The 13797-nt window shown below is 39.1% G+C and overlaps 1 protein-coding gene across 2 annotated transcripts in view; it reads right to left on the bottom strand.

Moving 5' to 3' along the window:
* ARHGEF10 (Rho guanine nucleotide exchange factor 10) overlaps positions 1 to 13797 on the bottom strand; it is a 108560-nt gene that overhangs the window by 45709 nt on the left and 49054 nt on the right. For both annotated transcript variants that reach the window (XM_084202516.1, XM_084202517.1), the window contains 4 exons: positions 12214 to 12306; positions 10639 to 10809; positions 8331 to 8476; positions 5845 to 6020 (listed from right to left, as the gene is read on the bottom strand). In XM_084202516.1, coding sequence (XP_084058642.1) covers positions 5845 to 6020; positions 8331 to 8476; positions 10639 to 10809; positions 12214 to 12306 — 586 coding nt within the window. The remainder of the gene's footprint in view (positions 1 to 5844; positions 6021 to 8330; positions 8477 to 10638; positions 10810 to 12213; positions 12307 to 13797) is intronic.

Raw genomic sequence — 13797 nt, 5'->3', positions numbered from 1 at the left:
GGCAGTCGTAAACTGGCTGAGCTGCCAGAGGTTTATACCAGAGTTCCCATCAGACTATAATAAGTCATGTGGAAGTGGCACTCTGGGGAGGTCACCTCCCTCTTTCATACACACCAGCTGGGTTTCTAATAATGTCACTACTCTGTGTCATGATGTGGATGAGATCCCTGGCAACACAGGACAAGGTTTATAGGAAGTGGTTGACAAATCCTATAACTGCTATTAAAAATACAAAAGGCAAAGAGAAGAATCTTATCCTGCATGGGTGAGACAAGCATGTAACACCTAAATTTATCCTTGCCTAATCCACTAGATAGAAACTTATGTCCTCTTAACAAAGTCAAGTATTTAATGTCACCCCATTTGTTCAGACGAACAGGCTTTTTGGTGCTAGATTTATTTAAACTCTTTGGTCTTTTGTTTGCATATATCAGCAACAGTTTACATTAATAAACATATTAAATATCATTTAGTGCATAGTATTGCCTTCAATAACATTAACTTCAAAATAAAGCCTTACATTATTAATCTTTATATATTTCATTGAGATTAATGCTACTTCAATTAGCAAGTCATGCCACATATTTCTTTCTAAAATCTTATCACCAATGCTGGAGTTGACATGTCATTTAATATTAGTTTTGCTTACTCTGGATATTGTATTACTATTGCTGTGCCTTAGAGGGATCATAAAGCTGACTTTTTTTTCTTCCCCAATTCTGTATCTCGTATTAAACAAACCTGCAAAAAAACCCCAGCTTTAATGGCAATGGCTATCACAGCAGCATTATCTTCATTTTTGAAAAGAGATGCCATTCCAAAGATATTGAATTAAACAAGCGCACACTCTAGCCCATCATACATCACTCCCTGTTTCCCTGGCAACACTCAAAGGCCTACACAAAGTGACTGCATCAAGCAGAAGGAAACTTGGAAGAGAGAAATCATTTCTGCTCTTCAGCAGCACGTCACTACTATATTTGACAGTAAACAAACTTCACAGAGATCAAGAACACAATCAAGTGGAAACAGAGCACAAATGCATCCCTGGAACTCTGAATGAGAAAGGGGAACAGCCCTGATTTAGCAGTGCTGAGCTTTGCTCTCAGTTAGAAACTGTAAACCTGTGAAAGAAAAAAATGACATGAAAATGCAGCCATAAGCATACTAACCTGATTTTTGACATCACTGTTTTCTTAAGTGCTCATCGCTGCATGGATTTATAGTACAGATGGGTCTGGCTCATTTCCCCTTTCAGCCTTTAGACAAATGGCTCAAGTTGATGTTTCTTTATTAAGTAACTGTCTATGCTGTCTGTGTCTCTTAATCAACCTGATCAGAGCAGGACACTGCTGCCAGACACTGGTTTCCCACCGAGACATGGCAGGATGCCTGGCCCTCTCCCTTTGGTTCTCCAGAGTCTCTCTAGTCTGGTCTTCTTAAATAACAGCCCTATGAGAAACGTCTCACTCACCCTTTTCATTCTTGAGGACCCAAGAACAGGCAACTGGGGGTGGCTGCTGTTGCTGCGGCACCAAACCAGCATTTGCCTCAGCACAAACCACAATTCACATTTGCATGAAGTGCTGCAAACTCGTAACATGTGCCAGAAGTCTGACAAAATTAAATTCTGGCCAGTATATTTGACTTCTATTCCTATAATCCCAGTTAAAAGGCAGTGAAATACACATATTTGCAGTGATTTTATGTACACATGGATGAATTGCAAGGAAACGTTATCTCCTGATTCTTCTAGAGGGCCAATACTGAATATTTTGGTAAAAAGTTATAAATTTGCCTTTGACTATACTATTTATATTTTTGAAAAGTATTTATAATATTTCATATCAATGACATATTAAAAACAAGCTGTGTTCACTGTGCTTTCATCTATCCTTTTTTTAATCATAGAAGTACAGGTAGCATTGAACTTTCTTGATGCCCTCTTTCTATACATTCAACCCAACTGGGAACCTGAAGAGTCCCAGTCAACTGGAACCTGGCAAACACTGTCCCAAGGCAAGAAGGATGACTCTTGCCTTGGGACTACATGCCTGTCAGTCCCACTTCAGTGTCTGGAAAAGTTACAAGGGTTTTTCTGGAGCTAGTGAAAAACATCTGAAAGATAACACAGTCATTGTTCCCAGCCAGAACAAGTTCATGAAGCTGAAGTCCGGTCTAAGAAACTTAATTTCCTTTTATGATAAAGCAACCGAGATAGTTGATCAGGAAAAGCCAGTTGATGTGAACTGTGGATTTCAGTAAAGCTATTGATCTGAGGCTTCTCACAGGCCCCAAAATGTCCAGCACACAGCTGGATAAATATGTCATGTGATGGGTGAGAAACTGGCTCACAGGTCAGGCACAAAGGGTTCTTTATAGTGAATGGTGACTGGTGACCTGTCACTACTGGTGTTTCCCAGGGCTTCATTTTAGGCTCAGTTCTCTTCAATGTCTTCATAAATTACTCCAATGAATAATAAGAACTTTACCAATGACACTAAATTGGGAGGAGCTGTCAACTCCCTTGAAGGCAGAGAGACTCTGCAGAGAAACCTTGACAAATTATGGGGCCGGGCAACTACCAACCATAGGAAGTTCAACAAGGGCAAATGTTGGATCCTGCACATGTGACAGGGCATCCCTGGATGCACAAACAGACTGAGCACAGACACTGGAGAGCAGCCACACAGAAAGAAATCTGGGGATCCTGTGTTCTACTGAGTCAGCAGTACTGTGGCTGCCAGGAGGGCCAACCATGTCCTGCGAGGCATCGCGTACAGCATGACCGGCCAGGTGAGGGAGGTGAATTTCTTACCAATGCAAGTAAATCAAAAGCAAGAATATATAAATTTTTGTTCCCACTGAAAACATTCCCCTGTTCCAATATTTATTCAACTTTTCCATACTATGTTTCTGCACGTGGACTAACTGGGTGAAGAGAACAGCAACAGCCTACCAGAAACAATACATAGATTTACCAGGGGGAAAACTCTATCTTGCATCTTTCTGCCAATGGTTCTATGAAGAAAATTAACACATCACATTTTTTGGCACACATAATTAAATAACTGCTTCCACAAAAACTGTCTAGGATGCCAGAGAGCCACACAGATTTTCAAGCAAGACTAACTCCAATACATGAAACAGGACTTTGACTAATTTGCTGAGAGAAATGTGTTTTTTCCTGAGGACTGAGATTGTGACATGTTTATTGGTTATGATTGCAGGAAGCAAGCACAAGTTGTAATTGCACTCCACTAAGAAAAAATATTGGAATTGAACAAATAAAGGACCCTGCCAAACAGCTAAGACTTCAATCCCTCTTCATGTTTGTAACTATGAAAATTTAGTCTATTGTTGGTGCTAGAGTAGAACAACAGTAACAAGGCAAGAGAACATCAAGGGCACTTTAGCATAATACACTCAAGTAAAATTTTCCTGCTTTGCCCCATACACCCCCAGGACACACAGTTTTTCCTACCAAAATACAAATGGCTTAAAACCAAAAAACAGCCTCTAAATGTTTTCTTCTGTAGAATCCAGGGACAAAAGAATGCTGAACAAAGCTCAATGGGGTAGAAAACTGCCCATTGATGATTTTGGCAAGTGAAAACCAAGTTCACACAGCCCTTGCTTTTCATCTAAGAACAGTACTGAAGCATGCCTTTGATTTATACATACTCATAAAATCTTTCAACCTTTCAGTAGCATATTACAGGCTGTACAAGATTAATTGAAATTTAGCTATTAATTCAGCACCCAAAGTAAAGTTTGTGTCTTCAGACTAAACTGCTTTTTCTTGCAACATCATAGAAAACTGGAAGCACCAATTGCATTTACTCAATAATAAGCAGCAAGATACAATTGTGACAGCTACCTCCTCACAGAAAAGGTTTTGGTGGAGAAAAAAGTGCCATGATAAGGGAAATGTAACTAATAACCAGTAATCCTCACAAGAACACAACCTGAATCCATCAAGAATCCTTGTTAATCACAGCAGCAATGTCAGAATACCAACCTTACAGGAGTCAAGTACTCAGCCTGGCATGTGACAGATACTAACCAACTATTCTCAGTCTTCCAGAAATGCAAGAGGTAATCCTTCTGCTACTTAATGTACTGCTTACACAGAATCACCATTATTCTGTATATTTTCAATACCCACAAACTGGATATGTAAGCTGAAAATCAGGTCTGAGAAATGGTTTCATGTCTCAGGATTTTGCCCGCAGCATTTCAAACTGCTCTTGATCATTATATTTTATTAAAACCACATACTATGAGGGCACTGGGATTTCATTGTATACTTTGAAAACAGAGAGAGACATAATTTTATGATGACTGCAAAGATATGAAATTTCAAACAGAGTAGATAGGATTTCTCTGTTACCACTTTGCAACTTGTAGTAAACACCCAGCAGTGTCATTAACAATGTGATACTACCATATTAAAGATCATGCCATCATTAACTATAAAATGCAGCAACTTGCAAGAGGTTCAAGTTCTGCATGACTGTTCAGTCAGGAGTTTTTGTTTCTCCCCTCATTCTTTTCTTCCCCATATGACCATGCTGACATGCAAGGATTTGGTCTTATCAGCTGTGAAACTGTTGCACAAAGTCATAGTAGGAATATTCAACAATCTGTTCCTCCCACACTCACCTACAAAAGGGACCCCCAATTCTAAGAAAGAGACTTCTTTATATAGTTCTTTCAGGGTTATGCATACAGCAGCTGGTAAATTATAAGATAAAGGCTTTAATCTTATTCTCTAAGTAGTCCCTTACTGCTTAAAAGTAGTTACAAGAGTTAAGTCCTACTTGAAATAAAGACATAAGTGCCCATAAAATTTTCTGTAGCTATTTACAAAAGAAGGAGCAAGAAGACCAGACAAAAACCATCCTGGGGAGTACAGGGGCTAGTAAATGCTACACTGATGCTGTAGCATTAATGTCTCCTTATAGCACAACTGTGGGAAAACTCATTAAGCCAAGGGTGCAATATTAAATAAATGTAGTGTAAAACAATGCCTAGAGCTACTAGCACTGAAATCCATGTGAATTATAATCCATGAATAGGAATCAAATTATAATCTGGATATATTGAATGCATTTAATATTACAATATTTAGGCAATAAACAGGATATAAAAATAACTCCTTATGTATGAAAGTCTAGGTAACAAGTAAAGCCTTAAAATTCATATTTCTCTTGAAAGCAGTTGGCAGATTTGTAGGGGGGATTAACTAGCACAGAAGAATTTGTAAACTTCAGAGCTTGAGGTCATTTTTGGGGAGAGGCTAGGAGGAAATTACCTATTAACACATCATTTCAAAAACATTCATTAAAGTTTTTTCTGAAGCACAAGTTTGAAGGGCAAGATACCATGGGCTTGAGAGAAGTGAGTAAAGTCTACCCTGCAGTAATAACTTGTGTCCAGACTCTTAATCACAGCAACAGGGTGGCTTGGTCATCTTTATTGAGAGAAACTTCTTTAACTATGGGATAAAGAACAAAGGCAGAACCAGCGACCACAAGACCACTGGTGCACCACATCACACCCCCATTTTTGCATGTCTGCACTCTCTCATGCTTTAAAACTCTTTACTCATTCATGCATAAAATTCTAAACTATGACAAAAACAAGTAATTCATGTTGTAAAGCAGGAGCCTGGCTGTCACTTTATGCACTCCTAGTTTCCAAAGAAAGAGCTTTACTACTCTTCATATTACAGAAATCTTTATGGACAAAATGCTTTCCTTTGTTATCAGTAGCCCACTGAATTTCACATATGGATTTTAACAAAGTAGTCTGTAAAAGTCAGCAACTCCTGTCACTTACTTGGCTTAGAGTTAATGATGACATTTTCAGCAGGGAGCTGGGGTGGGAACCTGCAGTTGTCTCCTTGGCCCTCACTGCTGCCATACTCTATGACGTCCACTTGTCCCAGCGGTACGCTCCACTTCAATAAATACCTCTGGCCAGTTGTCACGGTGCCACTGCTTTCATAGGAAGAGCTGGAAGATGCACAAATTATTGCTGTGAGAAGCAACTATGTTTCAGGGCATACTATTTATTATTTTAGCTTCTAAAATCTGCTGTTTATCAGCTTGAGTACAGTGCACAGCTTGAAACAAATACAGGCATTAGGCTGACTTTTGTGCCTGACCTTTCCCAGCGTGCAAAGAGCAGCCATGCAGGTGTAGATAATCTTGTCTGCAAGCACCACAGGATTGCCAACAACAGTCCTTACATTTCTACAGCAAAACATAAATGACCATCTTTGAAGATCTATGTGCATTCTGAAATCCTAATACAAGTGCTTGGGATTATACTTTGGCTCCACATTTTCCTGATTTTTTTGAAACAGTTCTTTTTGGGCCCTAACTGCTATGTTTGGGGAAGTAGGGATAGGGATGATGGAACCTTTGAATGACTGCTGGCAACAGGAAGGACAACTGAAGGGCTAACAAGCCAACATTTCTGCCAAGCCCCACAGCCCAGACTGTTCTGTATAGCAAACCTCTGCAACTGCTGCAGCTTCCAAGAGCCTGAGCTGCTGCTTAAGAAGTGTGTATCACAACAGGCATTTCAGAGGAAAGAGCACTCTAAGGAAGCTCATTAGGAATAGAGCTCATATAGCTCATTTTACTTTGTTTCCTTCATTTCCTTATTCCCATTCAAGAACATGTAACAAACATTTATTATAAAGGACAAAAGAGATGTTAAAGTGAACAAAAAAGGCTTACTTCACAGAAAGAGTGACTGAAATCCAGAAGTCAACTGCTTGAGAGAAATCAGCAAAATGCATTTATTGAGAACAGTAACTAAATGCTGAAATTCAGCTAGTCAGCTACCTAAGTCTGCAACACAGACTTTTGTTTCAATGAGGAAGCAAGTATGAACAAAGAACGCAACTGCCACAACTTAAGCAAATATTTATAAATTCTTGACCTAGCTCAGAAGTGACAAAAAAACCTACGCAGGACACAGTTGCTCAGTCACTGGCATCCACCCTATCCAACTGCTGTTACTTCAGAGTCAGGCCACCAGCTCCTGCTGGTCATCTACACTGTGTGCAAAGAAAGACCTGAGGGCCCTGTCACCTGTAAAAATATCTATCTTTTGCAAACCAGAAACACTCAAATGTCCCAGGCGCCTAGGGTCCACTAGTTACAGAGGAATTTTCTATGCCCTGTAAAAGATACTTATTTTTACAGAGGGCATAATCCTCAGAGGGTCAGAGACTTGGCATGATCATGAACTTTTAACTTTAGCATTTTAATGGAAAACAAAAACAAACTGCACTTTGCTGCTTCAAGTACAAATACAGAAAATCCAAGACTTTACTGGTATGAAAGAAGATAAAATATGAATAGTTAAAAACAATATTCAAGTGTTACTAAAAAAGTAAAGAATTTGTAAAGGCAGGGACCACAGGATAATTGACATGAGCTTCTTAATTTTTGAAGTGTAGTTATTGCACAGCACTTCTCACTCACATGGACATGAGACCAAGCAATCACACGCTTAGAAATATATATACAGGAGTCATACTTCAGTAATGAATTAAGATATCAACTCATATTCTGCTTAAGAAAAGCTGCTCTTGGAAGATTTTAACAATCCACATTTTCTTTGTCAGAATGTACCATTACATAAAACAATTTATGATACAATCAACATATGAATGTGAACACAGCCTTGGCATACACAGACATAGTAACAGTAATAGTTACAGCCAACAAAAGCACAGAAGGAACTATGAAAAAAAAGCTTTTTTTCAAAGCATTCCACCTTTAATCTTTCAGTGTCTGGTCCCATAGATAATTACCCTTCCCCATCTGTAACTTTGTTAGCAAGTTCCAGGTTTTTTCTGGCAGCCTGCATTACAATTACGGATTTTGTTTTGTTTGTTTGTTTGTTGGAGGTTGTTTGCTTTGCAGAGGGTGGTATTTACTTCACAAATTGTGTCAAGTTACAAATCTCTGTGTGCTACAGTCTGAATTTAAGGAAGAAGAGAAAAAAGTATTACCTTGGGGCATGCCTGTATTCCACTAAGCACTAATGCATATCAATAATAAGACATTACAGAGCATTTCTATCTGTAATCTCAACTGATTTAATTTTCTTACAAATTTACTCTAGAACTTCCAAATATCAGCCAGCAATCTGGAGGACTATAACAAAGGTAGTTATCCTTTTATTATGATTCCTCCTAGAAACCATTAGCCACAGTAAATACAACAGCACAAAAGCAATTCAGTGTCATTTTTTGACACCTGAAGTTCAAATGATCATCTAAAAAAATGTCAGTTCAATCTTACCGAATATTCACCGTTGCACACATCAGCACATCGTTTAACATGAAAAGTCGCCGCTCTTTGGTTTTGATAATTTCTCCTTTGTCATTATAAACCGTCTCAACCATATCATCAGTCCGTATGAGGTATCTGTTTCCGCTGCTGAGTAGCTGGATTTTGAAAACAATCAGCATTGTATATTACACACAGTACATCCAACATCCAGCACACAGAAAGCAAAAAATAAATGGGTTATCACTTGCCATCCTAGCACAAGTGATTGCAGGTGGATTTGGCAAGGGAATTAGGTCTCTTTATTAATCTGCTTTTGATCTAGAGAAACAGTAACTTCTGCTGTCACCCATGTGGACTTGAAGGGCTTTGTATCTTAATGCAGACTATGGCTGCTCCAGGAATCTTCCACATTGATTAAAGTTTCTTGGCAGAAAAAATGGTTCCTTCAACAATTTCTGTGATTTCCCTCTTTAGTCTCTTCTTTCAGTCCACTGAAGACCTACTCATGATTCTAGCTGCCCAGAGTGGGAGGCCAGAGTGTGAGGAGGAAGTGTGCTCAGCCTGCTCTGCCCCCCCAGGCTCACACAGAGTGCAGCTGCCAGGGTGTCACAGACTGTGGAGAAGATGGCATGTCCAAGAGATTCTTGTAATGTAAATTGCTCCTGACATTTGCCTTCAAGGGCTGAGGATCAGCCACTGTGTGCAAGCATGAACCAATCCTTACATATCAAACACATCTCCATAGCATCCAACAGAATAAAATGGTCCATAACTCTAATTTTCTAATCAGCCACCTATTGCACCCTGGCTGGCATTGTTCCAAAACTGTAAATGCAAATATACAGGATGGCCAACCATGTCCTGGGGTGCATCAAGCTCAGCATTACCACCCAGACAAGGGAGGGATTGTCCCACTCTGCTCTGCACTGGCCTCACCTGAATATTGAGTGCAGTTTTGGGTGCCACAATGTAAGAAAGACATTAAGTTATTAGAGAGTGTCCAAAGGATGGCATCAAGGATGGTGAAGGGTCTTGAGGGGTAGCTGTATGAGGAGTAACTGAGGTCACTTGGTCTGCTCAGTGTGGAGAAGAGGAGACTGAGGGGAGACCTCACTGCAGTCTACAGCTTCCTCATGAGGGGAGAGTTCTTCACCCAGAGGGTGTCTGGGCACTGGAACAGGCTCCCCAGGATAGTGGTCAAAGCCCCAAGCCTGACATAGTTCAAGAAGCATTTGGACAATATTCTTAGGCACTTGGTGTAACTCTTAGGGCTGGTCTTGTGCAGAGACTCCATGATCCATGTGGGTCCCTTCCAACTCAGCTGATTCTGTGATATTAACACAAGGCCTGTGGGACCCTGTGAGATTTGGAGTGACAACCCATGTATTTATCAATGAATCCCCCATTGCATACAACACAAATCTTGCAATCACTATCAACTGACAAAAGGTAACCTGGGGACCCCTTCAAAAGAACATTCTGTGTCTTAGAACTATTTGCAGATGATTAATAGCTGCTTCAAGAAGCAGGATTATGACAACTAAAAAAGAAAGCAAAATGCCTGAATCCATCTTCTAACACACTTAGAATGGAAATACTGTTCCAGTATGAAAATAAATTCAGTATTCCATTCCTGGTACATAGCTTAAAACATGCATTTTCTGGTTGACTATTGCTTTCCTAAAAGATGTGCTTTTCTGTATCTCCAAAAACAACTCCATTCCTTCAGCACATCCCCACTGCTTTACCTCAGAAGGAGTCCACAAGATAATAAATTGAAACTTCACAGAAGCAGTAATTGAGGCATTTATGCCCCACTTCATGGGAAAGAAGGAATCATTTATGATACAAATAAAAGAGGCATACATATATCCACAGTATAGATGGCTACTAATGAACTCAAAAAAGATTGCTTCTTCCTTCTTACTGAATAACTTCTAGAGTTCTTTTCAGACATTTCTATTGTATGATACAAATCTATGAATGAAATAGACTGAGACTTTCCCTAAAACAAGGAAGATGTTGAACCCATGCAGAACACGCACATGAGATTTTACAATATATTATTTCCTACTCTGCCACAGAACACCAATAATGCTGAGGCAAGTTCAGTGTGTTGCCTATTCCAGCACACAGTGGTGAGCCTGTTCAGTCCCAGAGGCAGGTCACATCTCACATCTCCCACTAGAATGACCCCATGTGGTTGATCTCTACAGAAAAAACCAACATAGCTGTCTCTTTGGTGTCTGTTGTAGAGATTGCTCAAGGCCCAGAAGCTGACTCTTCCATTTCCATTATACCTCCTTACTTTCCTTACCTTGTTCAGGTAACGTTCATTCATTGCTTTTGCTATTTGTTTTATTTCACAGCGCTGATCTGCATCCCTTTTCCTTTCATTTAACTTCTCTGCCAGTGTCTCGAGTTCTGTGAGAGCCATCTGTAGAGGTAATCTGTCAGGATGTCCTTTATTAGTGTTCTTCAACATATCCTGAAGGGTAATTATAAAACAAAACAAAACAAAACAAAACAAAAATCAGATTTATTTTCAAATCAGGTTCCAAAGATTACAGAATGTACAGTTACAACTCAACATTCTTGAGTACTACTAAAGAGTAAGACCAATAAACACCTAATGAATATTCAGACAGCACATTGCTTAACTTCCCAAATTTCAAAGTAATTCTTTAAAAATATACTGAATGGGATTACATACATTCTTATTTAAAAGAAAAAAATTACAGAGAAGGGAGATAGTATTAAACAATCTGGCAATCAGTATTACACTGTAATATGTATGTGTCTATAAACAATGATTTAAAATGAAACTTTTCTTATATTTACTGTCATAATAATGTATTATCTTTATTACTGTTATTATTCCTCATTAAAACATGGACAGCATACTCCTCCTAAAGTAGGAGACATTACTTCATTAAGGTCACAACAGCTCCTCCAAGTTTTTCTCTTTTGCAGGCATACAGTAGGAACAGTTTGAATAACACTTTGTCTCCATTCCCACAGCACTTAAAAATCTTCCTGCCACAATAAACTTCATCATTCCTGCTATTTCCAAAACTCTCACCATGGCTTCCAATTCACATGCTTCCCCCATGACTACCTCTGCTCCTTTACCCCCAGTAATTCCCAGACCTGCAGCCCAAAGCCTGTCCTCCTCTCAGCACCTGTGAACACAGCTAACACACAGTGCTTTCTGGGGTAGATCTGCCATGGTCTGGAAGGAGGTAAAAACAGACTAAGTTTGTCTGGAGCAGGTCTACACTGGGGAATTGTGCTCTTCCTGCAGCTTGACTGCCTGTTGACATGAGACCCAAGGACTCCCTGTCAAATCCACAGTTTCCATGGGAAAAGAAACAAGATGCTGCAGGTCAGAAAGAAGCTGCAACATACTCTAGCAGGTCCTGGGAGCCAACTGTCAGAGAGTGGACTGTTGTTCTGTATATCTCACCTATACTCTAAACTATCCAAGGTATGAGTTTAATCCTCTTGTTTTTCTCTTCAGTGGAAAATAATGCCACTAAGTTCCTAGTCATGTTTTGAAGTGTCACTAGCTAACAAACATATATCAATAAGTAGCATATTTGAACTACACCTTTACTAGAAAACAATTTATAAGGTATATTTTGCTTAGCAAGTAATCTATAGTATATCTAGTTTACTAAGGCTTTCCTGCAGTGCTCTTAATGCCTGTCCCTGCAATGAGGCTATGAAATCAGCATGTTTAATGCACTGAAATTTTCTTTTTATTTCCCCATGATCTAGTGGTCACTTCCACTGCAATATGATCCTCTAGCAGAAGACAGCTACCATGCAACCCCAAGGGTAAGCCATTCAGGCATGCAAAAGGAGCCTCCCTTTGGTTGACATTATTTACCTGCAATAGCAGAATGAACTGTGGAAAACGTTGGATAGGTTTCATCATTAAACCATACAGTGTAATGCGATCAGGGCTTGACTCCTGACACTGCTGCAATGCAAGAAAGACACATTTACTACCATGAGCACATTTCCACCAGTTACAGAATGAAAGGAAAACATTTCCTAAAAATTCTTCTATTTTGCTTACATTAATTATAATAGGAAGACTAAGGACTCCATTTACTATCAATATTTAATTTAAAAATATTAAATCTTTTAGAAAAACCTGTCACTATCAAAATGATGGCCTGCCACTGAACTGAAATATCCTCTTTAAATAAATAAAGCTGGGCCAAAGCCACACCAGCAATGCAGCACCTACGAATCTAAAAACCTACCTGTAGTTTTTAGGAGGAAATCTAAGAAAACATCATAATCTCAGTGCTATGCAAACAGAGATTTTAATCTTCTTTATTAGAAGAAACAAAGGAAAAAAATGTTCATTTATATTTGGAAATTAAAATGTTAGAATACATTATTTTAGTTACCATGGATGGCAGATAAAACTAGACAAATTTCTTTTGCATGCACAAAAAAGCCAGAAATGGCCAGAAAAAGGAAGGCTAGAGGAAATACTCAATATTAAAAAAAGCAATTCTCATCAATTTTAAGCTGGTGTTTTGCTTAAATTGCTATTTATTGCTACAACTATCAGCTTCACAACAATTTATTTCCATAGTTATCTATACAAACATCTATTTTTTTCCAAACAGCAGTAATGAAGATTCTGATCTTCATTGCTGGTGGGAAAAAATAAAAAAGGAAAGGTAAAGAAGTGTCATCTGCCATCAGAGTTTGGCTGTGTTTCTGCAAGCAGAACCAGTGTGGCCCTGACAAGCAGTGATGAGAGGTGTGGATTATGTCTCTATTGGAAAAACATGCTTTTAACAGCAGAACATACTTTTTAAGCTGTGACAACACACTCACTAGAGAGTCTGGTCTGCAAGATGCTTGAGGCTTCCAAAATATCATCCTGCACAGAGCTGTCCACACGCCAAAGAGTTGATAGTTAATTTAAGATCTGAAGTCAAACTCCTGCAACCCTTCTCTAGGCAACCTAAGAGTAGCACTAGGCACCCAGTTTTTACTGTTTTGTAACAGACCTGACAGGGTGACCAGCTCTGAGAGGCACAACTCAATCCAGGATGCCTGGGGAATGAGACAAGCTGAGCTCTCAGACAACCCAAAAGCCTTGTGATGAATTCTGTGTACTGTCTGTAAGGTGTCAACCCTAGGGATTCACAGCACTTCTACTGTGTGTGCCAGGCTCTTCATACATATCATGACAAGCATCATATGCAACAGGGCAGTATGCATTTGGCGAAAAAATCACCAATTTCAAGCCCAAGCCAGAAACACAATCTTCAAAATCCAGGGAAATTGTTGAGAACGGAAATCCAGCTGCACTACCTCTCACAACACAATAAACAAATTAGAATTAAAATAAATTTCAAATTAAAAAATGGCTTCATACGATAAACTACTATTTGAAGCTCACCTGATATGGAAGAATCCTAATGTTTAGACAAATAAAGTAAAT

This window comes from Fringilla coelebs (assembly GCF_963513975.1).
Source record: "Fringilla coelebs genome assembly, chromosome: 3".
In the NCBI taxonomy this organism is placed as follows: Eukaryota; Metazoa; Chordata; class Aves; order Passeriformes; family Fringillidae; genus Fringilla; species Fringilla coelebs.
The sequence above is the reverse complement of the archived record's forward strand: the minus strand, read 5'-3'. Positions and strand labels throughout refer to the sequence as shown.